The sequence below is a fragment of the Sylvia atricapilla genome, chromosome Z (genome assembly GCF_009819655.1).
Source record: "Sylvia atricapilla isolate bSylAtr1 chromosome Z, bSylAtr1.pri, whole genome shotgun sequence".
In the NCBI taxonomy this organism is placed as follows: Eukaryota; Metazoa; Chordata; class Aves; order Passeriformes; family Sylviidae; genus Sylvia; species Sylvia atricapilla.
The window spans coordinates 84,950,300-84,976,357 of record NC_089174.1 but is presented as its reverse complement, the minus strand read 5'-3'; the positions used below and the strand labels follow the sequence as shown (position 1 = coordinate 84,976,357).

Below are 26,058 nucleotides of genomic sequence, written 5' to 3'. Positions count from 1 at the left end.
TTCAGATTTATCTATGTCCTTTTATAATGAGATGCTCAGAACTCCTCTACCGTTTTCCCAAGAACAGTGAACCCAAAGCAGTGCAGAGAAGCTAAAATGCCCACCTCTTCTCCCTTCACAAGCAACTCCTTTTTACACAACTCTGAGCAAAACATCTTATTTTGATAGGAACTGAAAATTACAGAGCCACAGCCACCACACTGTGGAGGGCTTTGTTCACTGCATACTTGTATCAGTCTGGAATTTCAAAAGCCTACGAAGCATTAATTTTATCCTAAATCAAGGGAAGATTTTTCAAAGCTCCTGTAATATTTACTTATTCCAGCTTGAAAGAGATTTAGTAACTAAGAAAACTACTGTACAGGCAGAAGACCACTTCCATCAACTGCTTCCCAGGACAAAATCTAACTTGTGCTGTGGAAATCATGTCAGTCCAAGAGAGGTAAGACAGCTCCCAAACTCTTACAAGAGACACAAATGTGATTCTTTTTCTCTCATCTTAACTGCAATGAACTGAAGAAAACCAGATGATGATAATCATGATGATGATGGTGATGGATTAGTTACTCATAGGTGAAGGACACAAAACTTCTCTCTTTGCTAGCTGTTACAATCCAGTAAAGACAGGTCATATTTAACTGCACTCCTCACTTTTGAACAGAGGTTTGTTGACTCTGGGAGAAGCCAGGGGAAAGCACCAGGAAGCAATGGAAGGAGGTAGTCAGGAGCAGCCAGCAACTAAAACTGGCAAAGAAGCAGCCATGGGTGCAGCAGGAGAAAATCACCCTTAGAAAGTAGTGAGGAGACCAAGAGAAAAGCAAAGAGCAGGAGGATGGACTGGTGGCCAGCGCAGACCCACCAAGATCTCATGAGCTGTCATGTTCAGTCCTAGCACAGGCAGGCAAAGCACCTAAAGCTGCCTCCTTACTGCTCAGCCTTGTGGAGGCTGCTGCCACCCGAACTATCAATCCTCTCCACCACCTGTCAATCCCCACACAGCTAATTCTTCATTAAAAAAACAAACAAACAAACAAACAAACAAACAAAAAACTCTGCCATCAAGTGTGACTAGGTGAAAAGAGTTAAGGTTTCTTTCACAGACTTGCAAATGCTTATCAGTATTGAGGTCGGCTAAATTTAAACTAAAAACTTAAGTATGTTGACTTAACGTCAAAGCAAGCAAGTAGAAATTTCAGAGATTCAGAGAACAGTCTAGTTTGGAAAGAATCTTTGGATACCAGCAGGCTCAAACTTCACTGAAACCAGAGCCAGCTTCCGAGCTGAATTATGTTGCTTATACACCATCCAGGCAAGTTCTGAGCCTCCCCAAGAAGGGAGCCTCCAGAAGCTCTCTGGATAACCTGTTTCAACCTCTAAGCACTCTCACAGTGAAACGCCACAGCCACAGCAGCTTTCACATGTTCAGTTGACTAAAACGAGGCTTTTTTTGATGAAACTGAAATTCTGACAACACTATACTATAAATACTTTTCCAGAGCTTTCTTTTAAAAGCAAATTGTCTCACCTTTTTTAAACCAGTTTATGATATTTTCAATTATAACACCTAATTTTTTTGACTGATCACCTATGCAGCACAACAGCTGCAAGATCATGGCATCAATTTTTGAAATCACAATACAGTGATCAAGAAAGTAAAAGAAGAGTAAAGAAGGCATGGTAGGGTTTTTGCAGACAGCTGGGGCACTACAAGTTCAAAGGGATCTCAGCACCATCATACATTAGGCATTGTATTACTGCTGACCCACTAGGGTCTGTATTGATGAGCAGAAAAAAAAACCCCTTCTATTGGTCAAAGAGTTTCAAAGTGAAGGCAGTGCCTACTAAAAAAAGAGTACTATTTTACTTCTGTTAAACATAACAAATGTAACAAAGGGAAATAACAAATACAAGCTTACTATCCACAACTGTTGAAAATTAAGTTTGTCAAGTGATACTAGAAAGGCAACTGAATACTGCTATCATTGCAAAGACAACAGGGAAATGACCACAACACAGCACAGGACCAGGAGCTGGCATTTTGCATCACACAGTAATCCCATCTACATTGGACACTTCTAAACTGGGCCAACAACAGTGCAGAGCAGCAGAAAGAATGAGTGCTTTCCACCATCTTCCAGTCATCTGGTGACGTATCTTGCAGCCACTCCACTGGCCAAATGCTAAATATGACCCTTAGTCTGTGACGAGGACACATAATGAAGCAAAGGTGAAATGCATTCTCCTTCCTTCAGTGTGAGCAGCTTTGGTTTTTTTTAGTAAATCCTAAGGTGTTTAGTGACCTCATCTGCCTCCCCTCTCTGCCCCCTCTGTGACTTCTAAATATCAAGATGGCAGAGGCTCTGAATTGACACAAGCCAGTGAAGAACACAGGTGCTGTAAAGTGAGAATGTCTGAAAAGCACATTCTACATCCTTCACCACAATCTCTCCAAAATTCTGTCTATCTGTTAGCCTAACAGAAGGAAGAACAATTAACCCAATGCCTGGGATAATGACTTTTGCTGCTCTGTACAATTAAATGGCCTTTTCTTTCAAGAATCTACAACTTTTTAAGGGGAAATACACAGAAACAACAAATTCACTCTGTAAGACACTCTACTAATGCCCTGAGACCATGGTCTCTTCCCACTACCCTGCAGATTCCCAGTTTTTGAGTGGGAACGTACACTCCATCCGAAGTAAACATGTCTGACATGGTTAATGTTCAAATACCTATGCTATGACCACAATAATTCATTTTTTCCCTTTTAAAAACCAGTGTGTCACAGTGGGATCTAAAAAACTGCCTCTGGTCTCCAGGTGTCACACTATTTCTGATCTGCTAATAAAATGGATACAGCAAGCAATGACTCTCTCTCTGGCACTATGTCTGATTTGTGTGACTCCTTCACACATAACTCCTCTGCTGGCAAACAATGTTCCATGTGATGGGAGTCCAAAAGAAGAACTGCTCTCATAAGCCAAAAACCTTAAGAGGAGGAACAGAATTACCGCTGTCAAAATCACCTCTTGCCCAATCTAATGTGAGTCATACAGGACACGCTGCACTCCCAGGAGAAACTGCTTCCCCTGGGGCTTGCAGGGAGCTGCTGACTCCCCCAGCCATGAAGGGATTCACTTTCTCTGCTTGCTTTAATAATTACTCTAAGTTCTTGAAAAATCAGCACCTCAGACTACCAACCTCAGACACTGACACTTGCTCCAACGGGGTCTCTCATTGTGCTTGCAGTTAAGGGTTGTAATAAAATCATAAAACAGCAGTACAAGAATCCATCAAGTACCTGGTCCTGAAACAACCCCAATATCCAAAGCCAGAATTCATGCCACGTGGCAGCTTCTCAGCTGAAAAAAGCAGAGCGTTACACACTAAAAGGAAAGCATGAGGATATTTAGGCCATATTCCTCACCAAAGCCTGTACTCAGACACCTGACAAAGCTGCCCTACAGGTCTGGGTAAATGCAGAGCACCTTCACAGTCAGCACACAGGCACTGGTACCAAGTCAAAACCCATGAGTGCTTTCAGCAGATGACTTACCAAAATTATTAGGGATGTAACTTCATTTATACAGTGTAGTCACCTCTGAGCTAAGCACAAATTCCTGCTGCTACTCAGGTGCCCAAAAGCAAAACTGTGAACCTAATTTCCTATTCATTTGCAGAAGCTTCCATTTCTGGTGAACAAGGTTGACCCTGTCTTGATTTTTGACTGTAATCTCATCTGGAGATGAAGTGCATTTCAGATGTTGTCACTCACAAACAGTTATTTATTTGGACACAAATAATAACAGTTACATATTTAGCAAAATACTTGAGTAACAATGTATTTAAATGGCTCAAATTCTATTGTAAGAAAGATGACTGCTCTCATCAAAAATAGTCAAACAATTCAAATTACTTTAAAATTAGGCATTTTTTATGTTTTTAAGTATTTATACAAGCATGTGAGTTGCCTTAACCTTGTTTGGTCAATGTTTTTCATTAAAAGACCATAATTTAATTCAATTAGTTAGCAATATTAAAATGGGATTAATAAATTAAATACTGTCATTTAAAAAACATTAAGATCAAAGCTTATGACAGTTTTGTCAACAGTAAAATGATTTTGTTCTTTGGCCTTTCTGTATAAGCAAGGATCTTCTTGTTCTCCTGAGTTACACACAATCTCTATATATTACTGAATATACTACTTTAATCTTCAGCCAGCTTTTTCCACGTCTGTAGACAAAGCATGCAGTAATGCAAATATGAAAGGAGTAACTGCATCAATTCAAAGGTGACACTAACATAATGAAAACAAAAAAGCTAATAAAAAGCTATTTATTGCTTTATTAAGCAGTTCTTTTAAAAGCTTCCCAACAAAATTCCTCTACAATGGTCTGAAACTGCCTGTCTGCACTAGATCCAACAAATCCATCTGACACACTTTTAATGGCCTGCAAAACAGAATAGTATCATTTGACAGACATACACACGCACTGTCCTTTTATTAATTAGTGCAAGGCATTGGCAACTTTAGAATAATCTTTCTATCTGACAAGTACATTCACCTGTATTACTGGCATGTGTATAGATGACTAAAAAGAATGAAATTTCCTTTTCCTTTTATCTGTATTTGTTTGCTTTTTTCTGTCTACACACAATAAATCTATTACACCAGCTCCTTTCTTCTTTCTTGTATGTGTTCAATCACTGTATCTGTCAGGAATAGTTAGGAAGGAGAAAAAAGCAATTTGCATAGGAAAAAACATTTTGCCTAGAGCCTTCACTTGCCTAGCACCTTCAAATCCCATCTTTGCTTAGCTGTGCTTTCACTGAATTTACAGATAAACACTTTGCCTGGTTTTGTTATTGGGTTTTTTGGGGGGTTTATTTTACAAGGGTTAAACGCAATACAGCGAGTTGTAGTAAAGGAGAAGGATTACATCACTCTTTCATAGTTCATCACACCATGCCACAGAGAACCAATGTGCCACCACATCAAGTCATGTAACATTGGCAGATCTCTGCTGCTGGGGTCAAGAACATTACCTATGTACTTGGCTTCTATACAGTTCTGAAAACTCTCATACTTTGAAGAAGCTACACACTCAGCCAAAACCCACTTACTATGGCTGTAGCAGAAGTACATATTTTGGGAGAGAAGTACCAAAGCTTCCCATAATTCTCCACTTGCAGTCACACACCCTATCAAATTTTTTACAGAACCAGCCCATGTAAAAGAAATTATGATTTTCAAGTAAAAATAATAAAATAAAATATTAAAGACTGATACTAGATCCTTCCCTTTGGCTAACTGTACCAAAATCACAATGCTGTTGCTGGGGAGAGGACTCCCCACAATAACCCTGTCAGTGCAAAGAGGAGAACAGGTGTCAACAGCAGTGTTTGCCATCACCCCCAGCCGTGAGCACGGCTCTCCAGCACTTTACCTGGTGGTGTACTAGCTGCTGTCATGGCTGTGCTTGTCGAGTGCATTGGGCTGCTGCTTTCCAGAGAGAGGCAAGAGCTGCCACCACTATTCTTCTTAACAAACGTCTCAGGGACACTGGGCAGGGGCACTGGGTGGCTGATTCCCAGCTCCTCTTCCTGAGCTTGCTGTCTTCTTAGCGCAACCTAGGAACAAAAGACAAGACATAGGGCATGCTCCGTGGTTTTGAGCCATTTATACTGGCAACAATGAACAACTCAGATTCAAAGCTGTTTTTTCACTCTTTATCCTGTAGAGTAGTGCTCATCATAGAATCATTAATGTTGGAAAGACTACTGCGTCCAGTTTTCAACCAAACGCGACCGTGTCAACTAAACTACAGCACTGCCAGGGATAGTTGTTTCCTGAACACCTCCAGAGATGTTCCTGTGCAGCCTGGAAGTACTGCAACCAGTACTTGACAATTCTTTCTGTTCTTCATGATGTCAACCTGAACCTCCCATTCGAGGGCTCTCAAATGGAGTCAATCACTGAGTCCATTTCCTCTCGTCCTGTCACTGCTGGCTGCCTGGAAGCAGAGGCTGACCCTCACCTGGCTGCAACCTCCCTTCAGGCAGTTGTAGAAGGTCCATCCTGAGTCCCCTTTTCTCCAGGCTAAACAAACACAGCTCCCCCAGCCACTCCTCACATGGCTTACTCTCCAGGCCCTTCACACAGTCCAGCCAGTGGGCAGAGAAGTATTTAAAGCTATCAAAAACCAACACCTTTTTGTGTCCAAGCACATATGAACAAGCCTATGAAATGTGGGTGACAAAGACATCTTCCTCTAGGGAGGAAGATGACTACAGTTGACTACACTCCCCTAGCACAGCTGCTCTGGGGACAAGCACACTCTAGAAAGTATAATCACTACCCTCCTCTCTGCTGATACACAGCTGGTGGGGTTAAAAAGTTAATCTGCTTGCAGGGTTCTGCTGTGCCTCTTATCAGTATAAAGCAGCTCTTCATCAGGGCTTGTACCTGCAATCTGCTGCTCGGTTCCATTCTGGCACTTTGCTGGAAATTTCACAGAAATTTCAGCACACTGTACTCACTGTATACAGAGAACCATTATGGAAGAAGCATGGCAAATGTAGGGTACCATCTTGCAAGCACCTCACATTAAAGATAGCTGGGCAGGTCTGGAGAAGCTGGAGCTCTCCATTTCTTTCCCAATACTGACAATGTTCCAAAGCCTAGCTGGTACTGGCCAAGCCTACAGGCACTACACAGTCTGGACACAGGTGCAAACAAACTGTATTTACTGCCTACAGACAGCTCTTTCTACCTCATCTGAACTAGTAGATCAATTTAACACATCTCTCCACCCATGCCATATGTGTCTGGGGAGTATACATGACACTGCTACAGCTACTTGTCAGGTGACTGATTTGCATCTTTACTTGAACCTTAGAAATCTGATCTAGACTGGGATCATGGACTTTTCTTGCTGGAAATTCTCCTGAGTATCTGAGACAGGAGTTCCCTACATTTTCATGTTCAACAGCCACACTATTTCCTAATACAGATGTATAATTCTGTTAACACGAGTTAGTATTAGCTCTTGCTGCAAGAAACATCTCACATAGAAGGTGCAGATTTGCAAACACCACTGTAACTTTGACTTCACAAGCCAATAACCTTGACCTGTAAAATTCCACCAGCATCAAGGGGCTTACTGTAGAAATACATCAAGAGGGGGAAAGACAGACTTTCAATGTGTAACTCCTACACTGATAAGGTTTAGCTAAGGAGGCTTTCAAAGCTACTTTCAAATACTAGGCGGAGAAGAGAATACCCCCAGGAGGACCATCACCAGAGCCTGCTGGCAGGAGGTACCCACTGCCTGACAGAAGCAGATGAGTAGCAAAAGAGCCTGTGTCGATGGGGACACTTTGCATAGAGAACACTGCCCTTCGTGCTCCCCTCCCCGAGGTAGACAGCAAAGGGATTCACGTTTATTTTTCCGTGGTTTACACCCGGCAGAGAAAGTGCATGTTGCTTGGCCATAACAAAAATTTCGGCACTGCCATATCACCAACAAAGAGGTATTGTTTAAATGAACGAAAACTTACTGCCATTGTGTTCTGAGGACCTTGAGGACCTAAATACATGCACTTAATAACGAAATTAAAAAAAAAAAAAAAAAAAAAAAAAAAAAAAGCGGGGAAGGATTTAATCCAGGGCTGCTTACGTTTTGAAAACCTGTCAGCCCGACACACATTTTACGCGGGATCACGAAGCCCTGAGCCACACATCAGCTGCAAACTGATGGATGGGTCTGGTATCACCGTTTCCCTCCCATCAGCAGCTCTAACCTGTCAATTATTTGCCGGCAGGGGATCATTTGCGCTAACGAGGGCATATATCGCCCCTCCCAGCGCTCAGCTATTCCAAAAGCCGCTCCAGCACACGCCCAGTACCCCCTTTAGTGAAGTTTAGCTTTGTATATCAAAATATAAAATTCCTCCCTGAATGAAACCAGTGGAGATCTTCTGAAGTCACACGGGCATTGATCAGCTTCCAAAACTTTGCCTAGGAACAAGCGTTGAAGTAAAGATCACAGCGGTTAATAGAGCCCAATATTTACACCGACAGAATTAACATTTCAGCTAGTCTGAACATCGAAAAAGTTATTCATATCTTGAACTGGATATCGTTTGTTTTCTTAGCCTCAGAACACTGAGCCCTCATTTAGATTTAGGATGTTCCACCCACACAGCTATATAAGAAACCTCTACCTACAAAATTTCGAACAACGCCGCAAAACCAAAAACAAACCGCAAACATTAAAAAAGTTAGAAACGCACACAACTGAAGCCAGCAGCGCCAAGAAACGCAATTCACACCGAGAATGAAACCACCATCGCAAAACATCCTCGATCAGCAGTTTGCCGTCGGCTAGGTTATTAATTTCGTAATTTAAAGGCCAGCTGGAAAGCGGCCGCCCGCGGTGGCTTGTGCCCCGACGGCGCCGGGCGCGGAGCCGAGCCCGCCGGCGGCAGCGCGCCGCTCACCGCCCAGCCCGCCCGGGCTCCGCTCACCTGCGCTGCCATGACGCGCTGCCGCTCGGCGATCAGGCTGCACTTGTTGCACTGGCAGTCCCGCCACATGCAGAAGCGCTTGTGCCCCTTCAGAGGCGAGGAGTAGCCGTGGTTGCGGCAGCGGGCGCACTTGGGCAGTCGCGGCCGCTTCTTCCCCGCTGCGGCGGCGCCCCTGTCCGCCGGGGCGGCCGCCATGGGGGCCGCCGCCTTTCCGAAGCCGCTGGCCTTGTCCCCCGGGCCCGCCACGTCCGGGGGCTTGCTGAAGGCCGGGGTGTCACTGGGCATCGCGGCAGGACGAGGGAGGGGGGCAGCCGGTGCAGCGGTCCGCGCGATTCTGCCCCGTCCCGCCACGCCGCGCGTTTTGGCGGGCAGCCCCAGGCGGGCGTCGCCCCTCCTGCCGCGCCTCCCCCACCCCTGCTCCGGGGGGTCCCTGCGGCCGCCAAAGCCTCGCTGCCCCGAGGGAGCGGCCACGCTCCGCTCCGCGCCCCTCCCTCCCCCACCAGGCCGGGAAAGGCGGGCCCGGGCCCGGCCGGTGCCCCTCGGATGGCGGCGGGGCCGGGCCGGCCTGCAGCCCTGAGGGACCGCGGGGCTCGGCCCGGCGGCGCTGCCCGCGGCTCCCCGCGATGCCCAGAGCCCGGCCGGGGGCGGCTCCGCGGCCTCTGCCCGCCCTGCGTGCCCCGCAGCGGCTGGCGCAGGCCGTGCCCCCGGGGCTGAGGTCTGTCACAGCGAGGGCCGTCGGTCCGCAGAGGCCGTGTCTGAGCCCTGTGGCCCCTGGCCCGGGCAGGGCAGGTTTGGGGACGCGGCCAGCACGGCCTGGCCCAGGGATGGGAGGTGTGAAGCCCCAATTGAACGCCCAAGGTGCCGCAGCTCGGCTGCTGTCTGCATCCTCATCCCTTCACGGGTTTCCTCGCACTCATATCCCTCGATGTGTATAGAGACACCGTGATCAATATCTGTGTGGGCAGGTGATTCGGGCAGCTCTAAGGGCGAGTAGTAACTTGGTATAGCCATCACCTCTGGAGCTGGTGTGGGTGGCAGAGCGGCTGAACTCTGCAGGGGAAGACAAGGGAAGATGCTTTTTTCTTCTTCACATAGGCCGCCTTTCCAACTTGGCGCTGTGTGATTTATAAACGCATGCAGCTCTACAGATATTATTTACAGTATTAATATTTCCTCTGTTACACCTTTAAATCTTTCTGGGCTCAACTTTAGATGACGCTATCTTCATGCTGAAATGAAACTATTAAATTACATCTCAATCTAAGATGAATGACAACTGTCAAATGAGTGACTCAACAGAGATGAAGCAGAAAGCACCTGGTATTATGTGAGGCTGATTTATAAAGATTGCATAAAGATTTCTATAACCCCAGCTTCATGACTCAGCATATCAGATGGCAGTAAGTTACAGTAGGTAGAAATTTATTTCTGCTAGAAGAAGCCAAGAAAGGCATCTCTCTCTTTGTGATCAGCTAACTCCGAGCTAATTCTGCTCTGACTGACCCTCTGTGCTGGAAACAGTGAGTGCCTGTCTTAGTTTGAAGAAACCCCCAGATCCTTGCTGCCTGATGTTTTGCATTAGCTTTTAATAAATGACATTTAAAGAACTTTCTCCTTTATGGCGCAACATTGGAGACATTTATGGTACTTTTCATCCTGCAGAGATAGACCTCATTCAAACACTCCTGTTAAGCCCCAGGTGGTGAGATGGTCCGCAAGTGAAGGCTGAGCACAAGCTCTGTGGGCTTGGTGTAGCCATCATTCACAGAAACTGAAACTTCTCCCCTGCATCACTTTGCTGGGATTGACACTTCTGATGTCAGTAACTGCACGTTTTCCCACAAGACAAGAGAAGATGAACACAATGTTTAGAGGAACAAAATTAGGATTTGCCTTTACATGTAGGGTGTAGATATTAGTATCACTAATATTTAAGGGGGTGAACAATGTAGGCATATTTAGCATTGTATATCAAAATGTAAAATTCCTCCCTGAATGAAACTAGTCGAGATCTTTTCAAGTCATATGGGCATTGATCAGTTTCAAAAATTTTGTCTAGGCACAAGCCTTGAATATCCAGTTTGTGAAGTTCAGTGCATGGTGGAGGACACACACAGGATGCTCCTCTATGAATTATCTTAAAGCCAAATGGAAACACAAATTAAAAAACAGATGAAGGGAGGCTAAATCAAAAGAGCAAAAAAGACAAAATAAAATAAAACCCAACAGAGGTAGGAGAAGAAAGTCAGAAATTACAGCAGGGGTGGAAAAAGAGAAAAGATAAGAGGACAGTGCATAAACCAGGCAAAGACAGACAAAGGAAAAATAATAGCAGTCACCTGGTGCTTATGTATCTGACTTTTCACAGGAAACTAAGTGGGACAACCTATCTCAGAGATGAAGTAAAGGATGCAAAAAAATGCAAGTTCCAATAAGAACATTCATTTATCACTCTTTCACATAATTAGTATTTTCTACTACTGCCTTTCAGGCTAAATGCACAGATCTGTATTATCCATAATGTTGCATAACCTACTGTACAGAACAAAATATTAATGTTGTTAGTACCTATCTGGTATTTTGTGTTCTGGATGAATACTACCAAAATATTTAGATGCCTGATAAACACAAGTACATGATCAGTCATTTGATAATGAATTGCTTTAGTTTTGCTCACTCAAGTCACACTTTGAGTATAGTTTAGAGTGCAGTGTTTTTCTCCAATTTTTTTAATGGGTATATGGTGAGGCTGACAACTGTTGGATTTGTCATCTGTGGGGTAGTGAAGCAATAGGAGATGGTCATAAACTGCCATTAGTCCTAAGAAAAATCACAGTAACCTCACTGCAAGTCTCCAAGAAATTTAGTAATCTGGGCATCTCTGGTTCAAGTCTAGTGTCTAGTGATGATGTCAGTGACTTAAGATTACTGTAGTTTGCCATCACATTTGGAAATAACCATAATTAATATTTCTGATGACAAAAATAAAAATAATCAAAAAAGGCATTTCAGCTTTTTTTTTCTTTTGTCTTAATAGATGTCTGATAGCTTTCCTTTAGCTTTAACTTTTTCTTTAAAGTCCAAAATATCATCTGTTAGTGATGATCTGTCCTTTGCACCCCTTTGGTTGATCCCTTGAACCAGGAAAAATATATTTGCTAGCAAGATTATAATTTTGAGGGACAGATGTGAGCAAGACATGATTCCACCACCACATTTGGTATGACTCAGCAAGCCAGTGGAGAGAGGACAAATTAAAAAGGGTTTAATTCTATCACTGTTGCCTGGAAAGTGAAGACTTTCAGTCTCCACTACAGCAGTCAGTGGAGTTGAGTGCATTTCATTTTAGAGATCTGCTAGACCTGATTCTGTTTAATTTTTGTTTTCTGGTTTGTTTGGTTTTGTTGTGGTTTTTTGGGTTTTGTTGTTGTGTTTGTTTGTTTGTTTGTTTGTTTTCTTTCAGTGGGTCAAATCAGAGAGTTTTTTGACTCTAAAAGATTATTTTGTAGACTGTATCCCCAGGGCTGGTTGCAGATTCCCGAAAGAGCCTCAGCTGCAGGAGCAGTAAGGGATAGAAAATAAAGCATGCACGCTGCCAGTCTGCATTGTCTGAAAACATCAACATGTCCATAAACACTCTGGACATTTTCAACAAAATATCAAAGACAGCCAGAGGGAGTCAAGCAAAGGAGGGAAAGCATGCCAGCACATTCCCTGAGGCATTGACAGGAGCTGGGAAGCTCCTCAGTGTTCAGCTTCAGTGCTTGCCTGCGGCTCTGGGTGTCTGGGCTGCCCTAGAGACTTCAGCTTAGCAGAAAGAACAGGTGTAGAGCTGAACTCATCTCTACTCCCCCAGCTATGGCAGTCTGCACAAGAGTTTACTCTCATGAGTCATCAGCTGGATTTCACCTGGCTTACTTGTGTGAGCAGTCTCCCATGCAAGTGTGTTTGCTGGAGTGACAGACATCACCACAAATAAAACACTTGAAAAGATACTTCAAGAACAGTCCAGTAGGTGGCATAAATAAGCCGTGCGGTTTTTATTTGGTGGTGGTTTTTTTTTTGGTTTTTTGTTTGTTTTTTTTTTTTCTTTAATTTGTACACGTGTGCCGTTCTCTTTCATTCATTCCTTATTTTAATCCTTCTCTAACTTAAAGGGAAACTGAAGTTTTGTCACTTGGTTCTTAATACACAATCCCCCGGGCAAAGTTTTGTGTTCGAAGCAGAGGGTTTTCTTGATGCTTTCTGCCAGCATATAGGTTTTTGAATTTTTTTTTTTCCCTCCCACCTCTATATTTACGTTTCTAACAGTTTCTATTTTCACGTTATACTACCTGCAGGTCTCAAGCTGCCTACACCCCAACAGAAGGAAAGGTTTTCTTACTGCACATATATCTGAACCCAAACCTTGTCTTGAAATGCTGAGTATTTACAGGATTTTAAAGTTGGCCTTACAGCTGCTCTCTCAGACACTTCTCTATATATCTCTGTGATGATATATAGAGTATTGGCACGAGCAGCATTACCCTAGATCTGTGAAATCTGATAAATCACTGATGGCTTTTGCTAAAAGTCATTTCAGTCAAGCTGAGTCTTTCATTCAGACTTAAGATTTTAAGTGCTTCAGTCTTCCTTGCTCCAAAAATGTTTCTGTGGCATGGGCATTTAAAGATAAGGAGTTTCAGTGTGCTACTTGGTTCTCTTCTCCTCAAACTCATTTTTCCTTTGTGGTTGGTGGGGTGGGGCGGGGGGGGTTGATTTGTTTTGTTTGTTTTTTGTGTTTGTTTTGGCGTTTTGGGGGTTTTTTGCCCTCTGGTGCCCAGGGCTCCACTCTTACTGAGTGAACAGCTAAATCAATTTATAGTGCTGCCACCGTTTGGCTTTTTGCTGCCTTTCCTCAGTGGAAGTAAGGAGAATGCTCGTGGTGGTGGTCCACAGCTTGCCAAGAGTGAAAAAGCTGCTGTGCCCATCTCCACTTACGAAGAGCAGTGGCTTCAAGGCAGGACGAATTGTGTACACTCTTCAGCACCCTCAGTTCATGTTCTGTTCTCTTGGTACAAATCCATCCCCACTGGGATGGTGCCAGGGGACCCTGCTCCAAAGGGTGCAAGAAGAGATGTTGGCAGAGGGCAGGGAACAGCATCATGTGTATCCCAAAGTGGAGAACAGGCCTGCTATAAAAGATGACATGCCCTAATGACCACTGGAGCAGTGTGTTTATTTTCACTCTGCTTGTTGGTATTGTCCCGAATGGGGAAAGAGAACCTTCACATCAGTAACTTCAGATGAGCCACAGCTGAGAAGAGCCACTAGCGATGGGTGCCTAAACAGGAACATTTGTTTGCAAGATATACACTAACCAGAATATGGAGTTTAATGGTCCAAATGTCAGGGCTATGGTGAAAATTACTTAAGTTAAAATGAAGAAGACACTGCGTATGACAACCGATGGCTCTTCCCCTCATGGCTCTGAGCCCAGCCAATGAGATTGGCCCACACTGTTCAATAAAAACAGGATTCACTGGAAACAAAATTCGTGATGTTACATTATGCCAAATATAATAGAAAACCAAAGCAGTTTTCAAGTTCAGTGAAGCAAATAGAATGGACGCACTTTAAAAAAGTGTATGTTTATCATGTTTTCCCCTCTGACTACTTTTACTAATAACATGCATAAAGAAGGGGGAAAAATTACCACTTTTTACACTAACACCTACATTCTTCCTTTCCTCATTTGTTCATTCAAATTGGAATAATTTTGTTGCAGACATAAAGGCTGAAGAAAAAAATCACTGTCAGCTCCTTGGAAATTTCAATCACTGTTAATAATTGACTTGGATAGCTATTTGAAAGCATTATTAGGTGCAAGGTATAAAATAGAAGTTAAAAAGTGAGTGTGGAGAAAACCACTGAACTGCTTCTTCTCAGTATTCATTGTTCATTTTAGGCACAGTTGAAAATTAATTGGATCCAGTGACTTAGAACATTGAAGACTGTTGCATGACTCATTAAGCTGACATTTCTAACATTCCTAATTCACACTGTAAGAATGATAGAGTCGCACAAGCCATCTATACATTTGAGATCTTTCATCAGGGTAGGACTACTGAAGAGAATGCCCTTAGTTCTGAATATCATCATCAATTCAGCTCCAAGACATCTGTAATGGAGCTGAGTTTGATAGACTGCCAGAATATGAAAAACTAAGCTCCAACACCTTAAAAATAGCCAACACAATTAATTGCTAATTTTTTATTTATGGTCTTTAGTGTTTTAATGGATACAGTTAAATTTCCATTTCACTGAGCAAACTAATTGGTATTTAAAGGAAGAAATAGATCATTTCAAATTATAAAGCACTTGGCTTTATTATCTATGCCTTCTGTAAAAGGTGCAAGTTTTTATTATTTTGCATTCTTGGTTTTCAGAAACTTAAAACTGTTGAAACTCTGTAAGTCTGAAGGATGGATACAGCTGAGGTAAGGGAAGGAGTAGGTTTTGGTTTGTCAGTTTACTATCCATCCAGTTTTAAAATAATTTCTTTATAAAATATTATTATTATTTTAAAAATTAATTATTTGTTGCTCCTAATTCTGATGCTCAATAGAAGCAAAGTCATTGTTGCAATATCTCTTTCTGATTATTTTCATCTTTTTTCCTCAAGCCTAAATAAATATATTTCTCACATAATATACTGCTCTCAGGGGAGCATTCTGTGAGACTTCCCATTAAAATCAGTGAGTGTAGCACTTGTGCTTAAGAGCAAAGTGTTGTGCTGCTCTTTCCCTATGTCTTGCTGTTTCCTGTAGGAAAACCTTTCAGATCCACTGAGTGGGGCAGGGATCTCAGAATTGCCTCTGATGCCTTGAGAGGCTACTTAGACTAGAGTCTAGACAGTGTTAAAGGACTAAAGTAGGTGTTTTTTATTAAAAAGGGCTTCAAAGGACACACCTTGGGGCAGTACAAGAGCACAGCTGAGGCTACACCCAAGATGGACAATGGGTCAGGAGGTTTCACGCTTTTATAAATTTGGGTCCATTTACAGATTAGGGTCAATTGCCCAGTTACAGGTTCAGATTACGAAGTCCCATCCTCCCAGACTTCTCTCCTCAATTTGCTGTTAATACTTCTGGGGCCTGAAGCTGTGATGGAGTCCTTGGTTCTCAGGCTGGAAAGGGATTGTTTTATCTAACGACACTGTGAAGAGAACTTGCTAACACTTTACATGAAGTTCAGAGTTATATACTGATGCAATACAGAATCTGGAAAATATGAAAACTAAAACTGAAAGCATCACCTCCATAAACAGGTGAGCTCTTCCAAATATTTTAATTGAAGTCAAATGACTGTTACTTAATCAGCCATGCTATGAAATGATTTGCTGTGGGCTGCTGACCTTTTACATCTCCTAGTGGGAAAGGGCTTTCTTCTTTGCTGTCAGGCAGCCTCCCTTCCCATTCCAGCCTCTGTGCCCCAGAGCCCCAGAGCAATTGGGCATTTCAGAGGTGGTCCTCAAATGCTGTGGGCAGGGTCTTTCCACCTTCAAGGGTCTGTGTCCATCCCACCTCCATACTAGGAATCAGTTCAGAGAAAGGGCCTGGGAGATCTGGGTCCCGGGAAAGGAATGCCTGTCAAGTAAAGCTTCACTGAGTGCTATCAAGATATCAGAGCACTCAGCTGGTTTCCTTAGGCAAGAATTTTCTTCTATCACTTGTGTGTTGGTCAGCAGTGTTGGGGTTGATTATCTCTGTACATCATAAACACACATTAGGTAATTAAGAGCAATTGAGTTCCTCTTAGAGTATTGGTGAGAAGCTGGTAAGGAAGATCACTCACTGTTAAAAATTATTTTAACTGTCAAGCTAATGACTTTTATGAGGCTGGCTTTGTCTAGACACTGACCTTTTAAGGTATCTTTTAAGACACCTTAAAAGGTGAAGGAAACATTGTATAAAAACTAATTAGATTCCTTCATTTTCTGTAATTCATCTGCAAACAGGGCCATTTTCAGATGTCAGAATAAAAGTGTTCTAAGCCCAGCTCAGTCATCCCAGCTAAGTGCATAAAAATATTCACACTGTCTGAGTAAAATATTGTTAAATATCCTCAAAATTTGAAATTGTAACAGATAGCACATGATGAGGTTGAGAACAAAGAATATCCTCTCTGCATGGTTGTTTAAGTCATTATTTTCTCTTACCTGTTTTCAAGAAACCAAGGCATGGATATTGCCTTTTCATTGGAGGGCAGTTTCTATGAATTCACAATAATGACATCTAGGAAGATTGTTCATTAGGCACCTCAGGTAAGTAGGGTACACCTCTAATATTGCACAAATCTCTATTATAAACATAATAGCCCATAATTCCTCTCTGCAGGACTCACTGTGTTCTACTGTCTAAATGATACATACCTTAAATACCTGCCTGGATACTCATTTTGCTTTATGGCCCCTCAGCTTGCTGATGTTTTGGTCCCCTGGATGAAGAACACATACCAACTTTGAGTACCTGTTTATTCTTACATGCTGCAGTGAAATCCCTATTATCTCAAAACATATTCAGGGAATAAAGTGAGAATTACACATACACAGACACACATATACATTCTTTTTTGCTTTTTTTTTTTTTTTTTTTGTAAGAATACTCACTTGGTTACAATCATGATATTGTTAAGGTAGGAGCTGTTATCAAGGATGGCAGTGTTATTAATAAAGAGTATCTTATACTTATCTTTTTTTGCCATTCAAAAAGATACCTAAAATAATTGTTATTCTCAATATTAATTTCTGGGGGGAACTGATTAACTTCCTAAGATGGTCAAAATAACTGATGTCCCAAACCAAGTCACATGAGATTGCACTGTTAATAATACTTTAGAAGTGGACCAGTGATGTTGGTAAAGGGCAACAGTGGAACACCAAAATTCAGAAGTGGCCTCAAAATACTGGTTAATAGAACCCTTTTCTTAGCAGGGGACAGAAGGAGTGACTTCTGCACACACAGTTGTTTGGATGCTATTGAAATAGTAGGAAACACAACCTCATTATGATGTGAGACTCGTTAGTTTCCTTATTCCAGATACTTTCAGGCAGTCTGTATTACATCTCAGGATGAATTGTTTGGAATAGCTAGTTCCTCAGCTCAGGTATTTATGTGTTGGAGAAGCATTTCCAGCTCAGCTTATTTCCATGTTCCTCAGTGACAGTGCATTCCAGCAGCTGACCATTGGAACTCCTGTCCAGGTCCATGGTAGATGATAGCCTGTTTGTCAGGGTTTGAATATATGAAGAATATATCTTCTTGCAGGCTTGAGTAGAATAATACACAAACCTTTCTGCAGCTGAAACAGTTTCAGCCATCATCTTTGCTACTGTAAGTTAGGGCAAGTGCCCCTTTAGATCTGCCTTCTGGTGAGGGCAGGGGATGACCTGTTTGTGTGAAATATGTGTCCTATGCCAGATTCCATGGCAGGTGATTTTGTTAGCATCCTCAAGAAAATCATCCTGTAATTTGAAGAGAACTTTAATTTCTAGAGCAGAGATAGATCTCAGAGCCTGGGTAGCCATCCTGTACCTCTTGGGTAGACTAGTTCCATATAAGTTAAGAATGCCACCCTCAGAGATTTCTCAGAAGGTAAAATCAGGCTCCTGATCTTCTTCCATGTTGACTTGATAGAAGAGCTGTAGAAGTCTTGTGATTTAGCACAGGGTTGAATGGCAAGGTTTCTTTCTCTGTCTGTGGAGCTTACATTTCTGTTAGCAGCTGTTTTACAATGCTCATCCCTCCTTCCAAAGGTAGTTCTGGTCTTCAGGGCACAGCATTTTTCCATCTCCTGGCACCAGATATTAGGAGAGAATACTGCTTGTTCTCCTTGCAGAAAACTTGGGTAGAAAGCAGTGGGCTACTATTCAGTGTTAAATTAGAGAAAATTGTTGAGAACAAGATTTGCATATGTCAGGTCATACAAGCAGCCCTAATACGTCAGCAGTTGAAAGGGGATTATTAAAAGAGGAAAAAGGAATGAAACAATACCAGAAAACTAAAACAAACAAAATCCCAACTCAACCAATCAGTAAACCCCAACCCAAACCCGAAAAGAAACACATAAACAAAACCCCAAACCCCAACAAACCTCTGTAACTAACTGGTCTGTCAGAGAATCTCGTCTCCCTCTGCACGGCTGCAGCGATGTTGATTTATCCCGTCTGCAGAGGTCTCCCCACTCCACAGAAAAGTCACAGGGGAGGCTGAGGCAGACGAGGGAAGGGGACAGCCAGCATCTGCTGAGTTGCAGCTGGGCTCTCCAGATCTGCAGGGCACAGTGGGAAGGCACTGGATTTTGTCCACCCAGCTTAAAGGAGGCACTCACAGTAATATCTATAGTGTGTTTTCAGAAACTCGCGTACATCCCCATTTTTATATGAATATGTTTCTTCTTTGTTTTCAATTCTTGACCATATTCTGACCAAATTTGAGTTGGGTGAAGGGCAGAATAGGCAGTTAGGATGTAAGACAAAGATGGAAACAAACTCAATATTAATTTAAAAACTCACCCTAATTTCCCAAGAAATAAAACCTGTTTTTGCATAACTAACCAAGGGAACTTTCTGTATATCTTTGCCTGTCTCTTTGCAAACCACCTGCATGACTTTTTCCAGCACTCACATAATGTGAGATGTTCTAAATTGCTTATTTACAGGATTTATCTCTTATCAAAACAAAACTACCCTTTTAAACGTCTTCCTTATTTTCTGCTTCCAACTTTTTAGCAGCTGTTGTTTGTTCTGTTGAGGGTGGCAGACTTTGGACCTGTCTGCTGGGAAACTGTGACTGTAAATGGTGTCAAGTTGCATTACATCTTCCAGTGTCAGGTGCCTCTGCTCCATCTGAAATGGACAAAAAGTGCACAGACTTTTTTTTTTTTTTTTTTTTTTTTCTCATCACACTGCCAATTCTTGTTTAAGCAGCTCTTGGGCAAGTCCTCTTTCATCATTACAGATTTTTAACTTCCTATTGTGGCCACAAAATCATAATCTTTTTCCTCAGTTGCTTCAATTTGGTTTTGCTAAAACCAGCCTCATTTTGTCATACTGTTTTTCTAACCTCTCCCAATCTCTTTGTACAGCTGTTCTGCTCACAATTCTCCCAAATCAGTTTCCACTGCAGAAGGCATTAACATGCTTCTTGCTCCTCCTGCTAGACTAGTGATGCAGATTAGGCCACCACAATAAAGGGCCTCTGAACAGATGTATCTGGTTGGACTGGAAAATTCTCATGATAAATTGGCAAGAATGAGTGCATGGTGGTGGAGTGGGGGCAAACCATTTCCAGGGCCAGCCCCTGCCTGCTCAGTAGCAAGGGATTGTAACCCTCTGACTCCAAGTCTCACTCAGGCTTGGGACTGGAGAAAAGTTGCCTTTCCAGCCCCAGAAAATGCCCCAGAGGAATGCAGGGGTACTGTAGGCTGAGTGCCAGACACAGCACTCATCACAGTACAGGTAATTTTTTATGCCTGAAAAAAAGGTGTGATACCATAGCCAGGAAGTAGAGGAGGATCTTTCCTAATCTGCCTGTTCCACCATGACAAATGAAATCTCATGCAAATGAAAAAAAAGAAATTTCATGTCTCCATCTCAGTGAAGATAATGTGGCTCAGTGAAGAAGCATTGCTGGGGAAGTGTGGAGAAGTTTCCAGCTCTGCAGCTAGCCAAGGCTCTAGAGAACACAGCAAAGGCTGTTCCTGCAGCAGTGAAAAGCTGAAAAAAATTACCAGTATATCTCCTAGAAATACCTCTTTGCTACTTACATTCAGATCAGCACTTAGAGATTTCAAAGCACATGCATAGCTTTGAAAAAAATATGTTATCCCTCGTGTTATCTAAATAATAATACTGCAAATGAGTGTAATGTTGTTTGGAGCGCACGGACATTGAGGTTTGTCATTCATGGCTGAATGTATTTAATCATACTCTGCTTAAGTATGATGAGGCCCTTATTTACAGATCTCTGCATAGAAGTCCTTGAAGGGTAGTTCTGTATTGCAAGAAGTATTTTACAAAGCAGTTTGTTTTTTCTGGTGTTGACTAACCAAACATGCACAGACATGGTTCTCAAGAGGAATGACTATCATTTGCCCAGTGGCACAGGGTGAAGCAGCAAAGCTCTGGTGTATAAAATTATAGAGAAAGAAAGGTCAATCAAGAGTGCCTGCAGTGCCCCACTTGCTTTAAGGTCCCAGGTGAAGTGCTCACAGCAGGTACCAACTACCTAAAGACCCCTGTTTTCCCTAATGACCCTCTCATTCCTGAGATCTCTTCTGGGATGATGCTCAGAGTGGGGATTTTGGTGTGTAGAAACATGCTTTCTTTTCTTTCAACAGGAATAATTGAAAATAGTTAAGAAAACATAACACTTACAACAGAAGTTTTGAGAATTCACCTATATAGCAAGGAACCATCTGATTTATTGACAAAGGTTTTGCTGTACTGGGTTTTTATGGCCAGGTTTTGGTAGCAGGGGTGCTAGCAGGGTGCTTCTGTGAGAAGATGCCAGACTTTTCCCCCACATCCATCCAACCCAGCTGAGCTGGAGCTGAGATTCCACCTGCAACTTGTGCAGGACCCCAAGGGGGATACATGAGGGAGGCTGTGGCCCTGTTGGAAGCCCACTGTGGAACAGTCTCCTGGCAGGACCTGTGTACCATGGAGAGAATCGCCCATGCTGGAGCAGGTGTCTTGGCAGAACTTGTGACCCTGTGGGGGACCCACACTGGAGTGAAGAACTGCAGCCTACTGGAAGGATTCACAGTGGAGAATTTGTGGAGGGCTGTCTCCCATGGGACAGATCCCAGGTGTTTTGTCTATGACAGTAACTGGTGAGTGATTTCTCCCTGTGCTTATCTCAGCCCACCAGACTTTTCTCTTTCTCCCCAACCAGCAGAGACGGGAGTGATGAGTTGTTTTGGTGGGCATCTGGCATTCAGACAGGATCAAACCACCACAGATGTATACAGCTGTAAGACAATACTACTTTGAGCATGACTTACTTATGTGCTTTGTTTTTGTTGCCTAACAACCCAGCAGGAAAACAGATGTACTCTTTTACAAACAACTTTAAGGAGTTGTTAGAATCGTCCTTGAAAGAACAAAAAAACCACCAACAAAATCTTGTTAGTGTTTCCTGATTGGTTTCTTAGAGAGGGGTTCCCAAATATTTGTGCATGTAGCATGCAATTCTGCATCTCCTTCACCAGCACTTTACTGTCCTGTGGTGTTCAAGGTACTGATACACTGGATGATGGTACACAAACTAAAACCAACCAGGGTGGCTCAGCTTTAACCAGGCACTTCTGCTCATGTATGTGTGCACAAAGACACTACAGCCAAAGTGAAGCAAGGCATTACATTAAGCTGTGAGCAGCAGAGGCTAATACTTCCACAATTCCAAACTGAAATACAACACAAACCTGAAACTGGGTACCCCTTTCATCTAATCTCACTGTGGCCATTTCTAAAAACATTTAATGCTCCTTGCAGGTTTTCCAACATTGCTCCTTGGCCCCTTTCTTCTGTCCCTTGTCCCACATCAGGCCTTCAGAGACAGCCCCAGGCATCACCATGTGAGCTGAACTGCTGAAAGCATTTCTTTTTAGTTAGGAACTGTTTGTAGTTGACACACCTGGGTGCCCACAGAAGAGCAGGAACGGATTTACAGACCTGCATGCAGGCACAGAGTCCACTGAGGAGAGCTGCAGCTGCAGTAAGAGCATGAATGCTGTTTTGGCCAGCTTTGCTGGTGCCTTTCAAAGGCAGGAAGATGCCTGTAATGTTTGGGCTGCTTCCCTTCCAGGAAACAGCAAGTCCTGTGTGTCAGGGATTGACGCCAAGGCTTGCATTCATTCACACCATGGTTGAACTGGACTTGTAACAGACTTCTCAGCCAAAAGTATGAGACACCAGGAGAAATGGACTAAAAAGCTCTTTTTCTAGAATAACTTGAGTTCTTCCAGCTGTATCAAGAAGGTAAAACCTCTGAAAGTATGTCTGGCAAAAAATGCTTTCTTCAGTTGTTGAATTTAGATGAGTATTTTGTTGGTTAATTTCCATAATGTAAAACTCCATGCCAGTAACTCTCACCTTTTAAGTGACACACTCACTTAATGCATGACAATGTAACTGGAAAAAAAGACAATGACATATTTTAAAATCTTGAAAAAGTGCCCTTCTCTTATAGATTCACTGACAGAATGCAAAGGTGATGACAATATCATACTTGGATATCCTGGGAGTCAGTCATCATCTGACCTGAAAAACAAATGCCAGTGAGAGTGTGCAGGGGGAGTCAGGTCAGGGCTGGTATGCATGGTAAACCCCTTAATCCCAGCACTGGTGATAAATGCCACCCAGCATTAGTAGGTGGAATTAAACTTGGCTTGCAGAGGGCATCAGTGGATACAAACACTTTTGGGAACCTCTGAACTATTTCCTGGGGAAAGGCCCAACTTCCAAACTATGAACTACTTCAGGTGTCACTTCTTGGAGCTGGGAGGCCCATTTAAGAAAATTCTAAAGGAAGTGATTATTCTTATTTTGTACTTCTTATTGTTTTAGAGTGCTTAATTCATTAAGTCTACCCCAACAGGATTTAAAGCCAGAAATTACATCCACTGACTTCAGCAAAAATTTTGTACTTTTCACCTGTATGCACTAACACATCCAAAATTTTGGTTCCTTTTGGCAGGCTTCCTGATATGGCATACCACAATACCCTACTTCACCATACAGCTAAAACTGGGGTTACTTTTCTTTAACAAGGCATTTCAGCCCAGGAAAATGGGGTTTTAGGGCAAAACTGAACTTTGCACAGAAAAAACCAAGTTCACAGCTTCATCTATCATTTTCTGAAGTTCTAGGCAGTTAGTTTCTTCTGCTCACCAGGAAAATGGAACTAAATAAATGGAGGCACTCCAAGTTGCATAGTCTGATACTTGTATGGTGTTGTGGTGGTCAGATAGATTCCTCCAAAGATTTCTGTCACTTAGAAAATCTTTTAATTTCTGATATACCAGTTGTATTCAGGATTGGAGGAAGAAAACAAAAGAAAAAAAACAGGAAGGAATTGTTTATACCACATTATTCTTCTTATGCTTTTGTTGCAGGTAAAAAAAAAGTATTAAAGTACATTTGGTGATTCTCCCTATGTCATTAGTTACCTAAACTACTGGACTAATTATTTTAAACTCTTCTATGATAGCTGCACATTAGTTACCTAAACTACTGGACTAATTATTTTAACTTTTCTATGATAGCTGCACATCCAGGAATCCCATCATGCCCAGGACTCCCATTGATTTGTGGAGGGAGAAACAGAAATCTGTTCCAACATGGAAAATAACAGTCATGGCCCTCTGCCCTGTTAAGTTATTATTCATGGGCATTTCACATTCTTTTTTTAGCACCAATATGTACTAAGAGGGGGGTTAGGCTACAGTATGTATAAACAGCATGTGCAAATGAAGCTCAGTAGCACAGCAACAGAGATCATAGTTTAAAAACTATTTTTGGGGCAAAGACCTATTAGACATGTTACTAATTAACTTATTTCCTACAGCAATACAGAGGCACTACTGAAGAGCACATTATCAGATGGCTCAGCATACCCTTTATCAAAGTCAGACTTTGGAGCATAATCTACATGCTTTAAAACTGCCATCACAGTGCCACAGAATCACAGCATATCTCAAGTTAGAACAGACACATGAAGTCAAATTCCCTGCTCCTGTAAAGATTACCTAAAACTACTGTCATGAGATAAAAGAGTTAAATGTATGATCACAAACTCCCTTTGAAAAATACAAGTAGTCTAGTTTTGGTCAACCTAATGCTAAATAAAAATTACATTCTTGGTAAAACTGAAATGAGAAACCTCCTTGTTCTCCAAATTCTGTCCTGGAAGTATCTCTCTGCTAGACAAGAATTTAATCCATGCAATGTAGTCAGGCATGTATTAAGTAAGTGAACTGGATTTTCTGTAAAATTAGATTAAGTTCTGGAGAAAGATTAAAGGACTCATCCATTTTCTCCACTTCTTCACCTTGATTTGTTTATCTCTAGCCCTGTGTGTACTTCAAACTCATGAAGACAAGATCAGATTATCTGGACCTTGCTTTCCAGACAGTTGTTCAAACTGGGGCAGGAGATGGCAGATCAACAGATCTGAAAAAGACTCAAAAGCAACTCTTGCCATGCCCAAGCCAGGGATATCCAACTAGGACTAATTCTGTTTAACGATGAAACCACGCAGATCCTAAGTAAGGAATTCACTGGGAAACATGCACTGCTGCTGTGTACTGTGTGTGACACAACCTGTTATTGGGTGGATACCTGTGTGCAGCACCCTGCTACACAGGACAGCCTGCACCCACTGACTCTTGACAGATGGCAGTGAGGGACATTTTTCTGGTGGTGTTTTTATTATTATTTTTGATTTTTGATTTTAATTTTATTTTGGTTTTGGTTCGTTTTTCATCTGTTTGTTCTTTTTTTTTTCCAGCTGCTGCTGCTGTATTTTGCTCTCAGTCTTGCGTCAGAGGGAAGACTTTATTTTCAGAGTAATTTGGCTTGCTGGGTGCCATGCTTCTATACCTACCCTGTAGGATCCAGGTGAGAGAGCATCCACACATGAACAGAGGGTAAGTGAAGAGTGAGAAGGAGTTGACCTTTCAACACAGAGGTGCAAGAGTAAAAATTGACTGATGCCAAGGGGTGGGGAGGCTTGTTTGGGACCACTATCAGAGATACTTCAGCTGCCCTTTGCCCAGGAGACACTCCAAACACTGGGGTATTAGTCTGGCACTGGTTATCACACCTGCAGTGCTGGGCCAAACCCTGTCTGGCTCACAGAGACTTCTTGGCATGCCAAAGTCACCAAGTCAAGGTGGCCCAGGTGAGAATGGCTTCAGTGGGTCCCTGTTTCAAAGGGACCATGTAGAAAAGCTGTTTGGTAAGGACTTAGGGAGAGAAGGACAAAGGACAGAGAGTAACAGAATTGTTCAGATCCCTTGAAAGGAAGGCACTGAGGTGTGTTTCTGTCTCATCAGGTAGGTCAGAACTGACAAGGATACACAGGCAATAGCCTAGGACTTGTTTCCATGCCATCTAAAAAGCATCCCCTTCACCAGGTTGCCATGATTGTTTGTAAGATAAAACTCAAAGGTTTTATTTCAGTTATCTACTTTTCAGTTCAAATAAACTGCGTGAACACAGTCCTTCAACACCTCCCCAAGATGCTTCACATGGCTGAGAGAGGTCACTTCTTAACCCAACAGCAAAGGGTGCAGCCTGTGCAAGACAAGCAAAGGCAGATCACCTTGCGCAAAGTTCTCCCAGTCAGCAGGAAAAACCTCATGTGGGCACTGTCCAGCCCTCCCTGCCTTTTTACCAAAAATGTGGTTTGTTTTCCTGCTGCAGTTGTACTGTGCAGCATTTCCAGATGATGACAAATCACAAGTAAAACAGGAGAGGAG

General features: G+C 42.5%; 1 protein-coding gene across 1 annotated transcript in view; it reads right to left on the bottom strand.

Moving 5' to 3' along the window:
* DMRT1 (doublesex and mab-3 related transcription factor 1) overlaps positions 1–8,838 on the bottom strand; it is a 64,101-nt gene extending 55,263 nt beyond the window's left edge. Inside the window, exons 1-2 of the mRNA XM_066340064.1 lie at positions 8,533–8,838; positions 5,451–5,634 (exon numbers count right to left, since the gene is read on the bottom strand). Of these exons, the coding sequence (XP_066196161.1) occupies positions 5,451–5,634; positions 8,533–8,817 (469 nt within the window). The 5' untranslated portion in view covers positions 8,818–8,838. The remainder of the gene's footprint in view (positions 1–5,450; positions 5,635–8,532) is intronic.
* Positions 8,839–26,058: the final 17,220 nt, after the last annotated feature.